The sequence below is a fragment of the Amborella trichopoda genome, chromosome 4 (assembly GCF_054954075.1).
Source record: "Amborella trichopoda isolate Santa Cruz 75 chromosome 4, AtrichopodaSantaCruz75HAP2 v2.0, whole genome shotgun sequence".
NCBI lineage: Eukaryota > Viridiplantae > Streptophyta > Magnoliopsida > Amborellales > Amborellaceae > Amborella > Amborella trichopoda.
The window spans coordinates 32665215-32685227 of record NC_142339.1 but is presented as its reverse complement, the minus strand read 5'-3'; the positions used below and the strand labels follow the sequence as shown (position 1 = coordinate 32685227).

At 36.4% G+C, this 20013-nt stretch overlaps 2 protein-coding genes across 6 annotated transcripts in view; both read left to right on the top strand.

Annotated features, from left to right (window-relative positions):
- Positions 1 to 20013, top strand: part of LOC18421358 (putative fucosyltransferase-like protein) — a 58494-nt gene that overhangs the window by 29484 nt on the left and 8997 nt on the right. For 3 of the 5 annotated variants that reach the window (XM_006826174.4, XM_088863995.1, XM_088863997.1), the window contains 2 exons: positions 4191 to 4421; positions 5654 to 6007. In XM_006826174.4, the coding sequence (XP_006826237.1) occupies positions 4191 to 4421; positions 5654 to 5909 (487 nt within the window). In that variant the 3' untranslated portion in view covers positions 5910 to 6007. Of the gene's footprint in view, positions 1 to 4190; positions 4422 to 5653; positions 6008 to 20013 lie in introns of those variants that run through there. The other 2 variants (XM_088863994.1, XM_088863996.1) reach the window with 1 other exon arrangement.
- Positions 8247 to 19315, top strand: ACD2 (accelerated cell death 2 (ACD2)). Its single transcript, XM_006826173.4, has 2 exons — positions 8247 to 8582; positions 18395 to 19315. The coding sequence occupies exons 1-2, from the start codon at positions 8289 to 8291 to the stop codon at positions 18992 to 18994; spliced, it is 894 nt and encodes a 297-aa protein (XP_006826236.1). The 5' UTR covers positions 8247 to 8288; the 3' UTR covers positions 18995 to 19315.

Here is a 20013-nt window from a genome sequence, read left to right as displayed (position 1 = left end):
TACCTTGGGAAAAGACAGGTTTTTGAGTTAGAGATCAAATCAAAATGTTAGAAATCAAGCACAACATTTCCTTGGGAAGCTGTCGACCTGATCACCCACGATTGATTATCACTATAGTTCAGCTAGATGGGACAAACTACTCAGAATGGTCCCAATTTTTCAAAATGTTCATAGGAAGCCGTAGAAAAATGGGTTACACCATAGGAAAGGTGAAGGAGCCCATAAATGATCCATCCCATGATGAATAGAAAATTGAGAATCTGACATTAATGGTATGGCGTCTTCATTCCATGCAGCCAATTATCAACATGGGATTGTTGTTTCTTAGAACTGCATACGAAGTATGGGAGGCAGTAGCCAAGACATACTTGCAATTAGATGATATGCCTAACAAATTACATTTGTGAAATAGCGAATTTGCAACAAGGGGAAATGACTGGGGAAGAGTACTTTAGGATACTAAGGTATCATTGGGAAGAACTAGACCATTATCAACCCATTATTCCAATGTTGATGACATTAAAAAAATAGCAACGAAGGATTTGAGTTTTTAGCATGCCTACATCCTGACTTTGAACTTTAGAAAGTACAAGTTCTAGGGAAGGACAAATTGCCCTACGTTGAACTAGTCTATGTTTACGTGAGGGGGCCTAATAGAATGGCTATTGTAGTGGGACAAACCTCAAGCATCCACCATAAACAATCATCCTTCACAACAAGTTTTAAGGGAATGTGGGTGCAAAAGGACAAAATTATGGGCCACTCTCTCGCTGAAAAGGAGAAACTCAATTGCTCCCATTGGGGGAAGAGGAGACACTCGTGAGCACTGTTGGGACTTGCATCCACACTTTAGACCGAAACAAAGGAATACAAGTGCATATATTGTATTGACTGAAGGGGATGAACTTTAGCCACACAACTCAATGTATCCGATCCAAGTGATCAGGCCATCAAAGATTTACAGCACCAGTTACCTGCTCTCAAGGCTTACCTCAGCTCTAAGACACTAGTAGAGAGCAGCCAAGTACATATGCATCCAAAACCATGTCTCCGAATCCACATCTTCTGCATCCTAGATTATTGATGCAGGGGCTAATTATCATATGACTGGTAAGAAAGGTGGTTCTTCGTCCTTTCTCGTGTTTCTAGTGAAGTTAAACTTGTTGATGGATCCCATGATCAGTGCCTCTGGGAATGGAACATATAAACTTTTGTCATCCTTTGTCTAACCTTTTGTAACATGTGTGCTTTCTTGTCTTCCAATCTTCTCTCAGTTGGCAGCCTGACAAAACAACTAAACTGCAGTGTTATTTTGATCCCTCATATTGTTTTTTTCATGACCTAAAAACTTGGAAGACAATTGGTGTACTTGTGGAGACAATAGGCTGTACCTGTTCAACACATGATGCACTTCTACTGCTCTCAATTCTAAGTCTAGAAGTCATGAGCAAGTACTCTTGTGGCACACCCACTCAGGCCACTTGTCTCTGATATTTTTGAAATTGTTGTTTACAGATAAGTTTGTTTCTTTGAATATTTCTCAGTGACAATGTGACACCTGTCAATTATTTAAACATTGTAGAACCTCTGTTCTTTTAGTGAAAGTAAACACCCTAAATCGTTCAATCTCTAATGTTTGGGGGCCTGCTCTAGTTATTTCTATATTTGGTGTCGGTATTTTATATGACTACCCTTGTTATACTTGGATTTATCTTATGAATAGTAGAGATGAAGTAACCTCAATAGTTAAAATATTTCATAAATTGGTTTAGACCCAATTAGGGGCCCAAATCAAAATTTTCCATTTTGATAATGCATGGTACAGGGGATTAAAGAATTATTTTCTTGAATATGGTATAGAAACTCATACATCATATTCTTATACATATACCACAACAAAATAATGTGGCAGAACAGAAAAATAGGCGCTTGTTAGAAGTTATAAGAGTGGTCTTAATAGGAATTAAAGTTCCCAAGACATAATGGGATAAAGCAATTCTTATTGCATCCTATGTGATCAATAGGATGCCTACACCTATTTTCAGTGGTGTTACCCTTTCAAATTTCTCCACTATGCACTTCCAATGTTTTCTCTTGCACCAAAAATCTTTAGCTGTGTCTGCTTTGTGCATACCCTAAGGAGCGTCAGAAGTAAATTAGGCCCCAGCCCCAATGTAGTAGATGTGTTCCTGGGATAATCGAACTCTCAAAAGGATGCAAGTGTTTTGTCCATTACTAAAAGGCAAAGTATCGAAAAATGCTTGGCGGCCCCTAGGTGGCCATCCTGGCACTCAACGCCCAACCCTTAGGCGGTCGCCATAAGGTTAAAAATATTTAGAGAATTGCATAGATGTACTGTTCTAACACACATATATGCAGGTATGTGTTATTTTTTTTTTTTTTTTGGTTTTTTTTTTTTTGCATTCATATGTATTCTAACTCCTTCCATGCAAATATATATGCATGAATCTTGAAACACGTTGAAAACTTCAAGTCCATGGTGTATTTAGTCTTCAATAGTCCAACTCTCCAATCCATACTCCAATCCATACTCCATAGTGACACATGCTCATGATAGATGATACTTAGTTACACACACATAGACATAGTCACATGGACTGCAAGTCTCCAAAAAGCTATAAAACCAATGGGTCCAAATGTCCAATACAAGAGGATGCAATATAAAAGACAACATTAAAATAAATCTTTTTTCGATCCTTTTATAAGAGGTCATAGTAAAGGATGAGCTTTTGGATACTTCTTTAAAGTTTAAACTCAGATTTTTTTTTTTTGTTTCAGAGAAATCTCAAAATCAATCAATTTGGGGTGTTTGTAGGGTTTGGATTTTATTTTTTTCACTTTGGGGGTTAGGAAAAATGCCCTTAGGGGTTAATTACAAAAAACCGGGCCCCTGCCCTAGGTGCTGGGCACCTGCTTGGACCATCTGGGCAGGCGCCTGGGCACTAGTGGCTAGGGAGGGCCGCCTGGGCCTAGGCGTACGCCCTGGGAGCCTTTGGGTACCAAGGCACTAGGCGGATTGTCTTTTTGAACAATAGTAAAAGGCAATGTCTTAAAAGATGTTACCTTCTTTGAGAAAATACCCTATTACTCTTCCTTGGGAGATTCGATATTTAATGAGTTTGGTTCAAAAAATTTTGCATTTCAATATCGGATTTTAAAGAGGGGTTTCTGATGATTCGGTATTTGTTAAAAGAGATTCTTGTTCTTGTTCTACCCGCAACAGTTTAGGAAAAATCGGGTGGTTCAAATTCTAATCACTCGGTTAGATCAAAACCGGCAACTGGCCAGTTCCGGTTTTGGAGAACCAGCCGGGTATTTTAAAAAGAATTAAAAAAAAAAAAAAATGAAATCGCAAAAATTATGAGATTTTTTTTGTAATGTATTTTTTCAATGTCTTTCATCATTTTGACAAAGATTGGAAATTGTTTTGTCCATTAATACTTATTTTTACATTTTCCCATCTTTTTTGAAAAATTTCAAAAATACCTCTTGGCACAAATGATTCTTTGAAGTCCATTTTTTCGTTAATTTTCAACTTCATTTGGATGTGCTTTGTTTAATCATGCTTTAAATATACTCTTCATATTTTATTATTATTTTTTTGCAATTCTTTTATTTTTTTAGCCCTTTTTTGACCTCCCGAGACTTGCCTAGTTAGGCCGGTTGAACCGGCCGGTTTACCAGTTAGGCCAATTGAACCACTTCCAGCACCATATCTTGTTAACCATTCCTGTTCGATTTTTCCTACACTGACCCGCAGTAACTATTAAGGGCCTCATGCCCATTAAGGAAATCTCCATGCGGTGACAAGGACCGTTGACCATGATCCATGCACACTTTGGAAACATAATCTATACCAAATTGTATAATATTGGAATATCCTACTATATCCAGATGCTTTTCCTACTGTAACCTATATGCATGATAGTTGTAACCGACATGCATGTTGACCTATATTGCACCTCCTATAAGGATACACGTGTATATAGGGCACATTGCCCCATGATTTATCAATGTGAAAGATGTATATTTTACCCAATCATGTACTTGAATGTTTCTCTCTTCTCTCTCAATCTTAACTTTTTGTCTTTTTTGAGTAATTCTTATACATGAAAAGTTTGTGTGAATCAGTCTGATTATAATATAATTGGTGGGGTTGAATTTTGTAGGTGGAAATATGAGGGTCCATCTGATTCTTTCAAGGCCCTTGTGGACATGGCTGCTGTGCATTCATCTTGCAGGCTCTGTATTCACCTTGCCACTCAAATCCGAGAGAAAAAGGAAAGATCAAATCCCAATTTTCAAAAACGTCCCTGCAACTGTACGAGAAGCGGTGTAACTGTGCACCATTTGTTTGTGAGAGAGAGGGGAAGGTTTGAGATGGAGTCAATTTTCCTAAGGTAATTACTTGTCTGAATCTTTCTTGCCTCATACCCAAGATCAATCTATAATTTCTGTTTGTATCATGCTGATAAGATTTTGAATGGAGGTTCCTGTCTGAAGCTTTCATCATCTGTATGATGAAGGTCAATATTGAACTTTTTAAAGTGGTATTCTAATCCTCATGTGAGCAATTCATAGCTTGTAGCATGTATGTCTTTATTTAGGCCGTAAAAGTTGGCACTAGGAATTTCTTGGGATAGATTTTCTGTATGCTCTGCCACTATCACCTAGATAATTGGGATGAACCTAAAGCATTTACGATTTTGGGTGTTGTTGTAAAAATATGACTAAACTATTCTTGCTTTCTTATAGTAAGACAATATATTTTGGAGGTTCAATAATGTGTTTCTGAAAGCAGAAGGGCTAAGTACCCTCACTTTCGCTCTGGTGACCCAGAAATCTTCAGTGACGCGTATCGGTTGCAGGGCTTATAAGGTGGGCGCATTGCTGACACAATGCTCTAGCTTGCACCGGAAATTGTGCTGAGTCCAGGGGCAGTGGTCTAGTTCAGCTCTGACTGAGTTTTAGGGTCTATTTTGAGGTTTTTAAGGCTCTGGGACTATAGGTCAGTTGTACTAAGCTAGTGTAGTCCCAAGGGTTAGGGTTACAGGTTTTTGGGAATTCCTTTGGCCAAAATTTCATCCCGGGAAAAGAAGAGTGAAGGAGGGAGGGGGGGGGGGCGGGGGGGAGGGGTTGGGTTGTGGGTGGCGGTGTAGTTAACATTTAAGGGTGGCGGTGTAGTTAACATTTAAATTTCAATTGATAAGAGTCCTTGATTTTTAGGGACAACATGATACCTTCCATTTGTCTGACAATGCTCAAACGTCTCAATTGTTTATGTTTAAGAGAGTCATTTCAATTATTAAAATTGAGCAGAGCGCCATTTATCTCTTGTTAGGGACAGCATGATACCTTCCATTTGTCTGACAATGCTCAAACGTCTCAATTGTTTATGTTTAAGAGTCATTTCAATTATTAAAATTGAGCAGAACACCATTTATCTCTTGGTTACATGCTGCCCTCTTGTCCATATTTATCATTCCTCCACATCAGGAAAACAAAATTGCTATACATGCTCTCTTTATTGGAACCCCCAACCGTGATTCTTGATCTCCAAAATCCCTAGGCCTATAGTGGTCACCGTACCTTGATCGTTTTGGAGTGGATTGTAAACTATACTTTTATGCAGTTCGAGTAGTCTGACATTGCAAGCATTGGAGTCTGCCGTTTTAGCGAAATTCAAGTCCCTGAATCATGTGCCCATATGGAAGGGAGATAGACCCAGTGTGATCAAAGGTGGTGATGATTTGAAGATTTATAGGATATATCCGCTTGGCATGACCCAACGCCAGGCACTGTACACTTTCAGCTTCAAGGGCGATGGTGATCTCCAGTATTACATAGAAAGCAACCCATGTGCAAAGCTTGAGGTCATATTTGTATGATTGGCAATGTTAGTGCCCTTGTTAGAATTATTTATGCGGTTGATGCCCATTTATCAAAATTTTGTTTCCTGCATCTGATATATGGGATTTGTTATCCATTACCTGGTCTCCTCTCTCGCTCTCTCCCTCTCTCTTCTTTGCTGTTGTGCAGCATCTGAGCATATGTTGCCAGGCGAGTTTGGATGGTGCAAATAACAGCTTAGACCGCCTATGACTATTATTAAAATTAATAATAGCAATATGAACTTAGCTGTGTCACTCTAGATGGTACCCTCACTACAAATGATGCACAATGAGACAGATGAGTGAGTGTAAACAGGTGGTTTCCGCGACTAATACAGCTCAAACAGGTCCCTTATGTCTACTTCATACAAGAGTAGTTGCGCGGACCTCTAAATGCCTGTTTGGGATTCCAGCATGCACTGCCTTTGCAGTGATGTGGAGAGGGAGAGCAAAAGCATTAATGGCATTCTTCAATCCATTTGCAAATCAAGGATGAAAGGACATTCTCAAATTTCATATCGAACAGAGATTCAAAACAAGTTGATTCACTCCAGCAATAGATTTGTTGCATTTGCGTTTGTGTTCCTAAGGCATCTCTACGCTATTGCGTGAATGGTCCATGTGGGTTAATTAAAATAAGTTTCGTACTAACCTTGCGAAGTTGGGAAAATATTCAAAACTCCTGACAAAAGCATCAAGGGTCAAAAGTTCAATTAATATTGGAGAGTTTATTCATTTTTTTCTTCATTTTTTTTTCTTAGGTTCTTTCTCAAAACATAGGTTAAAAAAATACTCTAGTTGTCCTTGTGAGAACTCTGAAAAAGACATTTCTATAATTTGGCCCCAACTGAGCATTGGGTATCTCTTAATTATATTTTTTGAGAAGGCACTAAAACAAATGAAGCTACCAAACATTTGAATGAAAATTAAAGAAACAAACCTTTTAATATTTATTGGAATCTTCATACTTATTAATAAATTTGTAAGGAGTTTTGATCCAATTAAAAGATATTTTCCCTGCACAGTTTTATTCGATAAATTGAAAAGGGAAAGTGCCCCATAAATAGGTCTTCTCCATTGTCGGTCGTCAAACAATGTATATGGCCCATCTCCCATATTTTGTGCCCTCTTCATTGTCTTTCTGGTTGGCTACTGCCGTCCGAAGAAAGAGAATGTAGGTTTTTTGCCTCGGTTAAACCTTATATCATAATCAAATTTGCGCATGTATACTATTCCCCATCAGGAGTAAAATATGCATTTATTCTCTCCGGTGAAACACTTATTTGAGTCTTTTCGGAGAAATGTGGCGATCTATCTAGTTATAAGTAGATGAATGCTTTTAAAGAAAAAAAGTTTAGATTTTGAGTTCTTGAATATCTAAACCCAATGCAATCTTGGGATTCTATTTTTTTGAGGTACATAGAGTGCCTGATATATATATATATATATATATATATATATATATATATATATATATATATATATATATATATATATATATATATATATATTTATTGAGTTTAGTTGTCCGGTTCGAGAGATCACATCTTCAAAATTTTGGCATCTAAAAGATACTCTTGGTGTAGTACACTCCCACAAAGAGTAGGAAATCTCAAATTTATGAAAAGTTCATGCAAAAATTACAAAAACACCTATTGACTCAATTTTCTTTACATCCTCTCTTGAAACAATTTTTTTATCGTAACTTTTACCTTACAACTAACTTTTATGGCAAATATCTCTAATTAAAAAATTTATGATGCCTTGGTTCGACACTTGTAAATGCAATTTGGCAGTTTTATTGGTGCAGCGCTATGATGCCTCGGTCTAGCATAAATTGCATGCGGTCCAGCAATTAATGTGGTATGGGTTTGGGTCCGATAGCAATACCAGCCTTCACCACCCTTTTATGATATTTTTGTCTTCCAAATTATGATTTTTTTACTTTGCAAAAAAAAATTTGATTGGAAGGAGGTTATAAAGAAACTTGAGTTCGAGATTTTATAATTCTAAAAAAAAAAAGAAAAAGAAAATACAGATTACCCCTCTAAATCTCACTTTCCAATGTCTCAGCGCGAGAGAGGCAGATCAAAATTAAGGAGATGGGCATTTCTTCAAGTGATGTCAAGTTGTAGCCAAATGTCACACTCGTACAGCAACAAGAGTGAGTAAAACATATCCAGTTCACTAGTTAATGGAGCTCCAAAGCACAATTCCCACGTCCCAATCGTCCGTTCCTAGATGGACGGTCCAGATATATAGAAATCCCTCTAGAAAAATTCTCAAAAAAACGAAAAAAAAAAAAAAAAAACTCATAATATTTGGGAGCTCAGAGGAAAGTAGAAGTAGAATTTAGGGGAGGGAGGGAAAGCGAAAATGGTCCCGTTGCATTTGAGCGTCATCTCCAGTCCTCCTCCTCTGAAACCCTTTGTACCAACAATAACAGCAAAGTGTACTTCAATGGCACAACAAGAGCCTCTGCTAAAGTTCCCTCACTTGTCATCGAGTGGTGAAAAACTAATGGAAGGTCTGCTCTCCACTGTTGAGTCGCGTTTGGGTCCTTACCTAAACCCCTCTTTCACCCCCTCAGATGTCCGCTCCTTCCGCAACCAAAATGGGAGCTCTCAGGGATCCGTGAATATCAGAGGAGGCAATAACACACGTACCATGGTATTTTGTTGCTAACCCACCCCCATCTCCTCTTTTTTTTTTTTACTAACTGTTTATGTGATTTCCATCTTGCGATATTTTTTTTTTCGCAGTTTCTGTTGACTAGAAATAAACATTCGCTTTTCCTTTTTCGGATTTTTATGACAGGAAATGGATCTCATGAATTTGTTGATTATTTTCGTTTGAGTGAATTGAGTATCTTTGTATTAAGCATAGACAATTAACAGGTTGCATGAACTTTTTTGGACTTATTTTATTGTTTGATGCTAATGGGGTATAGATAGTGTTACTGCATATGAAGCCATGTTGTTACAATGCCGTGCTTGGACTCGGGCCTTTGCTGTGCCGAGCCGACCACTCGGATAAAACGCGGGGTGATTGAAAAAATATATAAGAATTTGTAGTTTAGGTGTTCTTGATGATTTGGTTGTTTTTGTTGTCATATGCCCCATTTTTTTTTTTTTGGGTATTTTCCTCAAATGTTTGCCAACTCTAGATCAGTTTTTCTAAATCCATAATTTGTATATTATTTTTCTGCTTAGGCGGACTTTGTATGTTGTTTTTGGTTTGGTTTGATTTTCACTATTTTTATTTTATTTGTTTTAGTTTTTTTATTCTTTTTATTTTTTAGGGCTTTCTTAGCCCTGTACGGTACTTGGCTAGTCCACTTGGCCGGAGCCTAGTTCTAAACAGTAATACAAAGTATGTAATGTAAGCAATTTAATAATGATACTAGAGAATGGAGGTGGTACTAGTGTATGGTGGACACTTTTGCTACACTTGGATGTGGGTGACTTTTCCCGGGCATTAAGCTACCTTGTTGAGTGAGAATGCTTCACTTTCTTTTGTCGGGCCATCATCCTCTTCCACTTACATGCACAATGCAAGTTATAAATTGATTTTTTCTTATCCAACTTTTCAAGTTTTTGGGTCTAAATAATGGGCTGTTTTTTAACAATTAACTTTGAAACAATATTTTATGTGGAACAACTGGTTAACTGGATCACACATGAACTCTAGTGTGTTTGTTCAGATTGTTACTGGGATTGTTCGCCATATTGGTGGACCTTGTTCTGCACTCATGTTTATGAATTAATGAAAAATTGAACAAATAAAGAAGCTTAATCAATGGGAGAATTGTGCACCTGATTACAGTACAATTGTAGAAAAACTTAGACTTCTCTGATGGTTTCACTTTTAATGGGGCATGGTTTCACTTTTAATGGGGAATTCTTGGTGATAAGGGTGGTGCCCTTATTTCAGTAAATATTGCTGGTTGCATTTTGCTGGAACAATATGTTGGACCAGGATTCGTGTAGCTGACCCCAATTAGTTGGGAAAAGGCTTTGGGAATGGTGATGAATGTTGGTTGCATTTCATTTTTTGTATTTGAATATTACAATCAAAATAGGTAGGAATATAGTCTGACTGGACTAATCATGTTGTAAAGTGAGTTTTCCAGATCCAAACCCATGAGTAAAGTCCTTGTTTTGTGCTTGCTTCATATCTAAGAGAGACTTACATCAAAGTTGTGGGAAAAATGATTGTTATTGGCTTCCATTGAATGTGATTGTCAGATAAATCTTCTTTTTGGTTGGGCTTTTGATATTGAAAACATTGGACAACGTATTGCATTCCAAACACCCTAAACATTGAGCCAAAAGATTTTAAAGGCAATCTGGTCTAGGAAGTAATGTGGTCATTTCGTGATAATCTAGTTATCGTGCTTAAGATATGGCATCATTGAATGGAACCATCCGATGCCATCTTCCATCATGTTGTGCATATGGATGTGCTATTTAGATATCAAAGACATTCTAGTTGTTCATGTCAATGCATTTTTAAACCTTAATGGATTAACCTTTATCCCTAAACCTAAATAGAGCCCTTTAAAAAGTAATAGAAGTTAATGGAAAACATGGGTGACTACCTGATAACTGATCCTTAAATGAGGAGATGTCTGGTTCTCATAACGAAACAAGTTAGGAATGTTAGCATGGATCATGTAAAGCAGTTGAATGGAAAAGAAAGTAAACCTCAATCCTAAGAAGGCGGTTTATCTCACTAGTTGTCAGAAATTCAACCCATTTTCTCACATCCTGCTTTAGTAAATCACATGGGATTCATGATATGGAGTTATTGCATTATAGAGAAGATTGAAGCAATGTAAGCCAAATATACCATATTTTGAAGTTAAAGGAGTGAAAGATTTCTCTACTTTGATGGTTGATGAGATAATTGGTTAATTAATTGCAAGCTCATGAGAGTTTAGACTTCCTTTCTTCCTTCTGAATTTAAATTCCCTAATGCACTGGGTGTGGCACCTCATAGCTGTCCATACATTGGAAAGGAAAAGGGGTCAAGGGTTCTTTTCATATGTATTTCAAAATGGGGATAAAAAGTTGCATTTGGAATGTCCGTCCTATTGAATGATGGCATAGTCCACAATGTTGACCTCCCTAGGATTCTTTCAGCTATTGTATTTATGGCATTAAATATCCCTTCCCAAAGGCAGCCTAAATGTACGAAAAATTCGAATTCATAAAAGCAAGCATTTCAACTTTCAATTATTACAGATTAGCCTGTCTCAAGCAATCTTGATAATTTGTATTCAAATTTTTAATTATTACTAGTTGAGTCGGTTTTTTTTTTTTTTTTTGATTGAGTCGTTTGTGCAGCAATTAAATCCAATGATTGGCTAGTTTTACAAATTGCAACGAATGTGTATGGATGCTTCAAAAAGTTTGTTGTCAATATGCAGCTCCCTGCTGAGTTGTCAGATGTTTTGTGGTTGAGAAGAGTTTATTTCCGGTATTACCTGGGCACTTCATGTATCACATTCTTTTCCATGTCAACATGTATTGGCACGTAGACATGGTCAACATGTGTAGAAATGGACATGATAAGTTGACTGTACATGTTGGGCCATTCTACTGATATTTAGTATGTGTTGACACTTCATATAGAAGTGTTGTCATTATTTTATACACTAACAGGCCCATTGCCCCCATAGTAGCATGGTCGTTCTTGACGCAGAAGGGCGTGAGATGGAATACTTATGAGGAATACTTATGAGTTGTTCTTTTAATTGGATTACCTTTTTTGAAATGTCTTATAATTGCATTTTCAAAATTAATGCCAAGGGTAGAATTGGAACCTGCGATGTGTTAAAGTGAGATATTACTAGCTATCACTGCACAGAGTGCTTATATGTGTTTTGTGAACAAATAATTGTTTATATATTAGATGGTGGTGACTTAAACTAAAATATGAACATATTGGAGGAGAGAAGTGAAACTATTCAAATATTATCAAACATGACTCAAATAAAAAAAAATACATTTATTATAATGCTATTACCATATTAAGATTGTCCCACAAAGAGTCTCTGAAATTTAAACATGATTTATATTCTAAAATATAAATTGCATTTTGTTGAATTCAATCTGCATCCTTCTAATAATATCAAATTATAAATGTCTCTACTAACAAAACTGTGAATTATGTATGACATGCATTATGAAAATATTAATTTTGGTGAACAGAAGAATATGATTTTATTTTTCTTGTATAAAATATAATTTATATTTTTGATTTTTATATATATTTTTAATGTATGTAAGTTATATTTTGACATTTTTTTATTTTTTATATATCTGTTATATAAAAGGTTGTCCGGACATGTCAGGTCTGTACTGAGCATTTGGGCGGAAGTACAAGATATCTGAAATATGTATTACACATGACACCTCTGTCATTGTCAATGTAACACTAGTTCTGTATGTTCTATGACAAATTTTGCAAATGGTAAACTGGAGATGGTCATGCAGAAATGAGTTATTATGTTTCCATTGAGAAGTGGAAACCATAAATTCATCATCTGTTGCCAGTCTGAAAATGCAGAGGAACTAAAACTAACCTACACAGCAGAACATGAAACTTCCTGTAAACATATTTGGTCAAATACAAGATGGAGCCAATGCGTCTTGGCTTAAATACTTTTCAATACGATGACCCAAAGTTGTCCAAATGAAACTTTAACCATGGTGGGCAACTTTTACAGTTACTACTCCCGTGCTGAATTTCACAAGATACATTGTAAGACCTTTTGTGGTTTAGCCCATTTTGCTCAAGGAGAATCTTAGGTTGTTTAAATGTATAACTGGTTCTCTGCTTGTTACAATTTGACAATTGTCTATACTTTCCATCAGTTTACCCAGTAACTGCAGGACATGGATGTACTTGCTTAATGACCTACTTCAACATTTGATATCTCTTCATGAATCAGTCCAGCATCTCTTTCTCCACTGTAAGATTGCCTTCCATATGCGTATTACTTCTTGTGACTATTTTGATTTATTTCGAGTCTATCGAGCATCGGTAGGATTTGCTATTTAAGACTTGGTTTCTCTTCCACTACCACGCATTGCTGGCATCCTAGGGTTATTGCACTCTTAGGTCCATATGGCAAGGAGAAAACTAAGAGTCTTCCATGCAAAACATTCAAGAACGACCACAAATGGAATCAATTTGTTCAACTGGAGATGAAGCTTACTACTTATTGGGGGAGATTTGTCAAATGTAATCTCTTGGGCCTCTAATGTCTATATCCTTGGAGAATCAAGGAGATTTTGGAGCTTTGCTTGGACCTGAACGTGTCATTTTTAATATGTATGGTGTGAGCCAACCTTTTTGGCAAGAGAAGGGGTCATTAGAATACATAACCTCGATTTTCTTGTTTGGCCATTAACAGAATAAATGTCCCCATCACAATTTTATTACTATCTATATATATATATATATATCTGGAAAGGTCTGAAAATAGGTCAAAATGAATAGTGTTTTGCCCCACAACGGCTCTCGTAGTGCCGTTGTGGTTTTGCCTGAATGTTGCAACAGCTCTCATAGAGCCGTTGCGGTTTCCCGTGTTTTCGTGTGAGAAATCGACTGCACCGGACAACAACAAACGTAGCATTATCCAGTGCGGTCGATTTATCCACGCCGTTTGAAAAAATTTGGCGGTGCCGAGCCTATGGGCGAAAACACTGTTCATTTTCGCCCATAGGTGTTGCGTAGTGGCTTCATATATATATAGGAAGATGCTAGGGTCAGCCCACTAGCTAATGGAATGGTATAAACCCAACAGCCCAGATTAAATCTAGGCCGATCTGACAGTCAGAACTGTTTTTGGTAATATAATTTTAATATTTTTTGTATAAATTCAAATAACATGAAATTTGAAGCATTAACTCTTCTCATCAAGGTGCACCTAATAAAAATATTAAAAAAATAATTCGCATACAATAAATTGATCAAAATACCACTGGAACTTTTCAGTGGTATTTTGGTCAATTTAATTATACGAGTTTTTTTTTTTTGATATTTTTATTAGATTCCACTATTTTTGAAGAATATATGCTCCAAATTTCAAGTGATTTGGATTTGTAGAAAAAAAAATTAAAATTCAATTGTGTTCATTGGATCAACCCAAATTCAATTCAATTTAGGCTATTGGGTTTACACTGTTCCATCATCCCATCGGCTGACAGGAGCTTTTTCCATATATATATATATATATATATATATATATATATATATATATATATATATATATATATATATATATATATATATATATATATATATGAAATTGTATATAATGCGATCATTAACTTTTGATACAAGGTTGTCACAATTACTTCCAACCATCTGATTCCGATGTGAAATTTGATAGCTTGGATGTCAAGTTCAAGAAATTTTTTTTTGAGGCTTGAACTTGGTCAATAAAATAATTGCAGCCACCCAATTTCACATCTAATGATCAAGATTAATGTGACTACCTTATACCAAAGGTAAATAGTCTAATTCTATACTTTCCCTATATATATATATATATATATGAAAAAGCTGCGGTAAGCCCACTAGCTCATGGAATAGTATAAGCCCAACGGCCCAGATTGAATCTGGACTGATCTGACGAACACGTACGTCTGGTAGTGTTTGAATTTTAATTTTTTTTCTAAAAATCCAAATCACTTGAAGTTTTAGGCGTGTGTTCTTCTCATCAAGCCACACCTAATAAAAATATAAAAAAAATAATTTACAAAAAACAAATTGACCAAAATACCCCCAAAACTTTTCGGCGGTATTTTGGTCAATTTATTTCATGTAAAATATTCTTTTGATATTTTTCGAAGATTCACCTATTTTTGATGTACACATGCTCCAAATTTCAAGTGATTTGGATTCGTAGAAAAAAAAATAAAATTCAAACACTATCGGACATCTGTGATCATCAGATCGGCCCAGATTAAATCTGGGCCGTTGGGCTCATTTTTCTTCCAATATATATATATATATATATAGTTTATATAAAGTTGCAACTTTAAAATGTAGAACTACGAATGCACCTAAAAAATCCACCGGAAAAGGTTGTTTTAATGTTGATAAACCTTGTGATTGATCATCTCGACATCGAGATGTATGACAATGAAACAAAAAAAGATTTTGAGTCTCAGAAATAGTGCATCTTACAACATATTATCTACACCGTCCATTTTCAAGATTTTCATATGTTTATATATCTACTTGATTTTAACCATTTTTGGAATTTAAAATTTTATAATTAGATATAAAAATAGATTTTGAGATAATCCTAAAAATATTTTACATCAAAATTATATATTATGATAAAATTTGAAGGTGCACCTTAGTATTGCAACCTTATGGAAACCACACCCTATATATATATATATATATATATATATAGATGAAAGATAATACAAAACGCCTATAGGCGAAAATAAACAGTGATTTCGTCTACCCTCATCATCGTCTAAAGTTCATCGCACGGTCACGATTGTCCGATAGTGTTTCATTTTTCATTTTTTTTTCTACAAATTGGAATGACCTGAAATTTGGAGCGCGTGTTTATAAAAAATAGACTAATCTACAAAAAATATCAAAAAAATATTTTACACGAAAAAAATTAACCAAAACACCCCTGAAAAGTTTTGGGGGTATTTTGATCAATTTAGTTTTTTGCGAATTATTTTTTTTATATTTTTATGAGGTCCGCCTCACTAAGATGTACACACGCTCCAAATTTTAGGTCATTCCGATTTGTAGAAAAAAAATGAAACACTACTGGACAATCGTGACCGTGCGATGAACTTTGAACGGTGATGAGGGTAGGTGAAATCACTGTTCATTTTTGCCTATAGGCGTTGGGAAGACTTTTCATATATATATATATATATATATATATATATATATATATTATTTCTAACCACCAAATGTAAATTTTGGAGCAATAATGTTCACTGGGCTTGTCCATTTTACACAAGCAACACAAACACGTGAATTTTTTATAGTGTTAACCATCCAAAGGAAACACATATCTCCATCACAATGAGGATCACTTCAACTTGTAAAGAACTTACTTAGAGTTCAAAAGAATGTGATACATAGGTTTATTTGATAAGTGAAGAACTGATGCAAAGGATTTTCAGGTTTATATTTCTGACGACAAATTACTTTGGTCACAAAGGCTCCTCTTTCTGTGAAGGTTATTAGCTGTACTTCTGCTCCCATTGAATTTCATTCTTGATATATTCAATTGAAATATTAGCTCATTTGTGTTTTCAGCTCATTGGGTTTCATAGAAGCCAGAAGGTTATCCACCCATGCTCCTTGTCCTGTCATTAGGAACTTAGTGGTTGTGAGTGCAGGACCCCTCTATGTTTGACTTCTCTTTTTTGTCAAGCAACTGGATGGAGTTGATGTAAATCTAGAGCCAACCATCTCAAGAAGTGTCAGTGGGGGTATATTTCTCAAGAAGTGTCAGTGGGGGTATATTCTTTGTTAATATTAATGCATTCCAATGGTTTCCTGATAATTTATTCGTAAATATCGCTTCCTTGATCAGCTTTACAATCCGCTTGCTGCTCTGTCCATTTCCATTATTATTGCCTGTTAACTCTGGTTTAGCTGCAAAGTTAGTATAGATTGCCAAATTTGAAGAATAGACTACGCAAGGATTCCAGAAATTTATGCATGCGTTCCTTTAAATGATTTCCATTGGAAAGGTAGCCATTTAATCAGTGCATTTATAGCTGGGTGTGCATCTGGTCCACTCTTTGAAATACTGGTCCACTTTGAGGTGAGGCTTTCTGATGTAAATCTGATACGTACAACTGACATGTTTCATGTCATTAAGCTCGCCTTTGGTTACTTTCTCTTTGCAGTTTGGATGTGGTCTCTTTTGCCTCAAGTGAAGACTGAAAACCTTCACTTTTTAAGGAATAGTTTCTGTATGTGTGCATCCTCTCATGGAGCAGCACATATCCTCTTATTATTGAAGCAAACTTGATCATATTTCGAATGAACAGCCATTTGATTAGATTAGATGATTTCCCAGTGGTGTGGATATTTGATTTTTAGCTTCTGTTGCAAGCAGTCTTTTACCTTAGAATGCAGTTGCTCCTTTCCCCTCTTTTCATGATAGGCGAACTTGGATTCCCTCTGCAACCCGATTTGTGAGATTTGGAGCACCAAGTTGCAGGGCCATGGGTAATAACAAAATAAACTACAAATTAGTCGCATATTGCACAAAAGTAGTTTGCAGTTTGATACTATTTTAGCTCTGGGTACAGGGTTGTATACTATAGTTTTGGGGATAGAAACTGTGATATGTTATCAGGGAGGAAAGAATAGCCTTTCTGCTCTTATAGATGTGGTCAATTTTTGAAATTTATTGTAAAAACATACTCCTATTAAACAAAGATAATGTGGACTATATCCCGTGTAGATAAGGCGACTTTCCATAAGGTATCATTTTTATTTTGTATCAGAGTCTTGTTTGTTTGTTTATTTGTAACACTTTTGGCCAATGTTATCAAATTCTCTTCGCTTTGGCCAAAGAGGCCGAAGCCTTCGGATTTCGTATTTTAGTTATAAACCGAAGAGAAGTGAAGCGTGGTGCTGTCACTTCGGTCAGGGACCGCTTCGGGCTGCTTCAATCAAATTTTGACCACTTCGTGTTTGCTTCGGCCAGCAAAGAAATAGCTATATAAATGAACTTTTTTAATTTTTTTATTTTTAATTTTTTCCATTATTTGTATTATACTAAATTAAAAAAAAAATGTCCGAAGTCTTCCCTCGAATCGGCCTAAGCACCGAATTGCTTCATTTTTCTCACCACACCGAAGAAGACGCCAAAGCAAATCTGACAACATTGCTATTGGCTGTCTCACTCGTATTATGTTGCTGAAAAATGCCTGTCCTGCTAATGTAAGTCGTGTGCTTCTACAATTGCAAGGAAAATTGTTTTTGCAGGAAGGCAGAACTTCTTTTTCCACGAAATTGGCAAGTACAAATTATTCTCTTGATGTGTCAACCCTCAGCAGGCATGCGCTTTCTACAAAATTCTCAAGTTCCATTTGAAGACATCCTGCTTGGTTGGGTGTGACAGCATGTGGTGTAAGGGCTTACCTGGATTGAAGCCAATATCTACCCTCCTGGAATGTATAGATAGTTCAACCGCAAATGAGGGAGGGAGGGGCGGAGGAAGGGAGAGGCGTGATTTTCGAAACATGGTTTGATGTCACTTACAAGTCATGGTGCATGATGAGTTGATTTTTGTATATTATGCTATTCCCTGAAACTTTACGTCTTGACTACTGAAATATGTGATCCATTGTAGTCCTATTCGTCAATAAATCAACGCACTTTTCTTCTTTTGTTGCCTCTGATTATGACATTGCTGAGGGAAATAAAATTCTTTACTTGATTCCTTTTAATGGTTTCTACAGATTGATTTCATATTGGGATCCTGGATCCACTGCAAAATGCCACATGGGATTCTCAACATATTCACTCTCGTTGGTATGCTCAACACTAGAACTGATACACCTCATCTCCTTCTTGAGGTGATCCAAACTGGCCCATCTTCTCTTGTTCTTGTTCTTGATCTGCTTCCTCGGAAAGACCTCGTCCTACACTCTGACTATCTTAAGCATTACTATGAAGATGCCGGGTTGGATCCACTGAGGCAGCAATTGGAAAAAAAACCATTTTCAAAGCCTTACATTTCTTCATCTCTCTATATTCGCAGCGTAGTATCTCCTACTGCTATTCTGTTTCAGATAAACAGTGATTCTCAAATGAGCATGGATGAGATAGTGGGTGGTGATGTGGAGCCTGTGGTTAAGCAGGTGGTGGAGACATGGTTGAGGCTTTGTTTGGAAGGAACAGGAAGAGAGTTGGAGGAGAGTGACAGAGAAAGGATACTGAGGAGAGACAATGTGATCAAAACCATAGGTATTGAGGTGGACCTTCTCTCAAACATGCCCAGATTGTTTGGTCCAGATGTAACGGCTCGTGTGGTTGATGCTTTTAGGAAGGGGGTATAGAGTTCATGTGGTAATTACCAAGTACAGCTACTGTGTAGTTATATATTGTATGTATAATTGATTCAAAAGTTTTAAGGTGTGGTTCTTAAGTCGATCAGCATTTCTGAGCTTGAACCGGATAGTGATTGTACCTTGACATAGCGAAAGGGGCCTAGGAGTACCACCCATCTGCTCCCATGGCTGATTGACACAGAAACGAGATAGGGATAAAGAGTGATCTCCCTAGGGCTAACTGTAATATTTAATACATATATGGTAATTTCCCTGCAAATTTGTTGAACGAATACAGAGAAACTTTAGCATGATACTCCTTTTTCAGTCCTTGTAATTCTTCTATGCCCCTAGATCCTCAGATTGATAGAAACGGACCTGAGTATTTGGAATTTAGTAAATTCTTACTCGGAGCACCTGGGAAACCTGAATTCTTATTTACTTTTTTTTTTTTGAACGTTGAATTCTCATTTAGTTATGTGAAAAATATGGTTGTCTGCTGTGTTATTTGAATAACTCACTAATGCCCATTTGGATGGACCAAACTTTGAGAACAGGGCTGATTTTCGTGTCCAAACATTTGAGTGCTAAGAAGAGCCTGTAAATAACGCACTTTTCAAAACTCCGCTTGTGAATAGAAGCTAGTAAAATCAAACGTCTAGAATAAAAATTAGAAAAAATTACTAAAAACCCTCTAGACCATACTTTCTATGCAACTTACTCTCACCTTAATTTTTTTTCAATTTTTTCTCTAACATAAACTTTATGTGCAAATACCCTTTGAAGAAAAAAGTTTTTTTTTTAGATGGAAATACCCTTCTCATACACAAAAATCATTTTTGTCAGATTTGACGTTGACTCTTGGACCCAGTAGCACATTATTAGAGCGCACATGTATCGGAATGTCTTAAGACAACTATCATGTTGAAATTGAGTGTTGCCGGATTGCCTTTTGCAATTGAAGGATCACCTTTTGCAATTGCCGGATTGTAGAGTCGGAGCCCTACTGTCGAATCGCATTTTACAGC

Excerpts from the sequence above, each read along its gene's own strand:
- ACD2 (XM_006826173.4), top strand. The coding sequence starts at position 8,289 with ATGGTCCCGTTGCATTTGAGCGTCATCTCCAGTCCTCCTCCTCTGAAA. Across the intron at positions 8,583-18,394 it reads GCAATAACACACGTACCATG|ATTGATTTCATATTGGGATC; the intron begins GTATTTTGTTGC and ends TGGTTTCTACAG.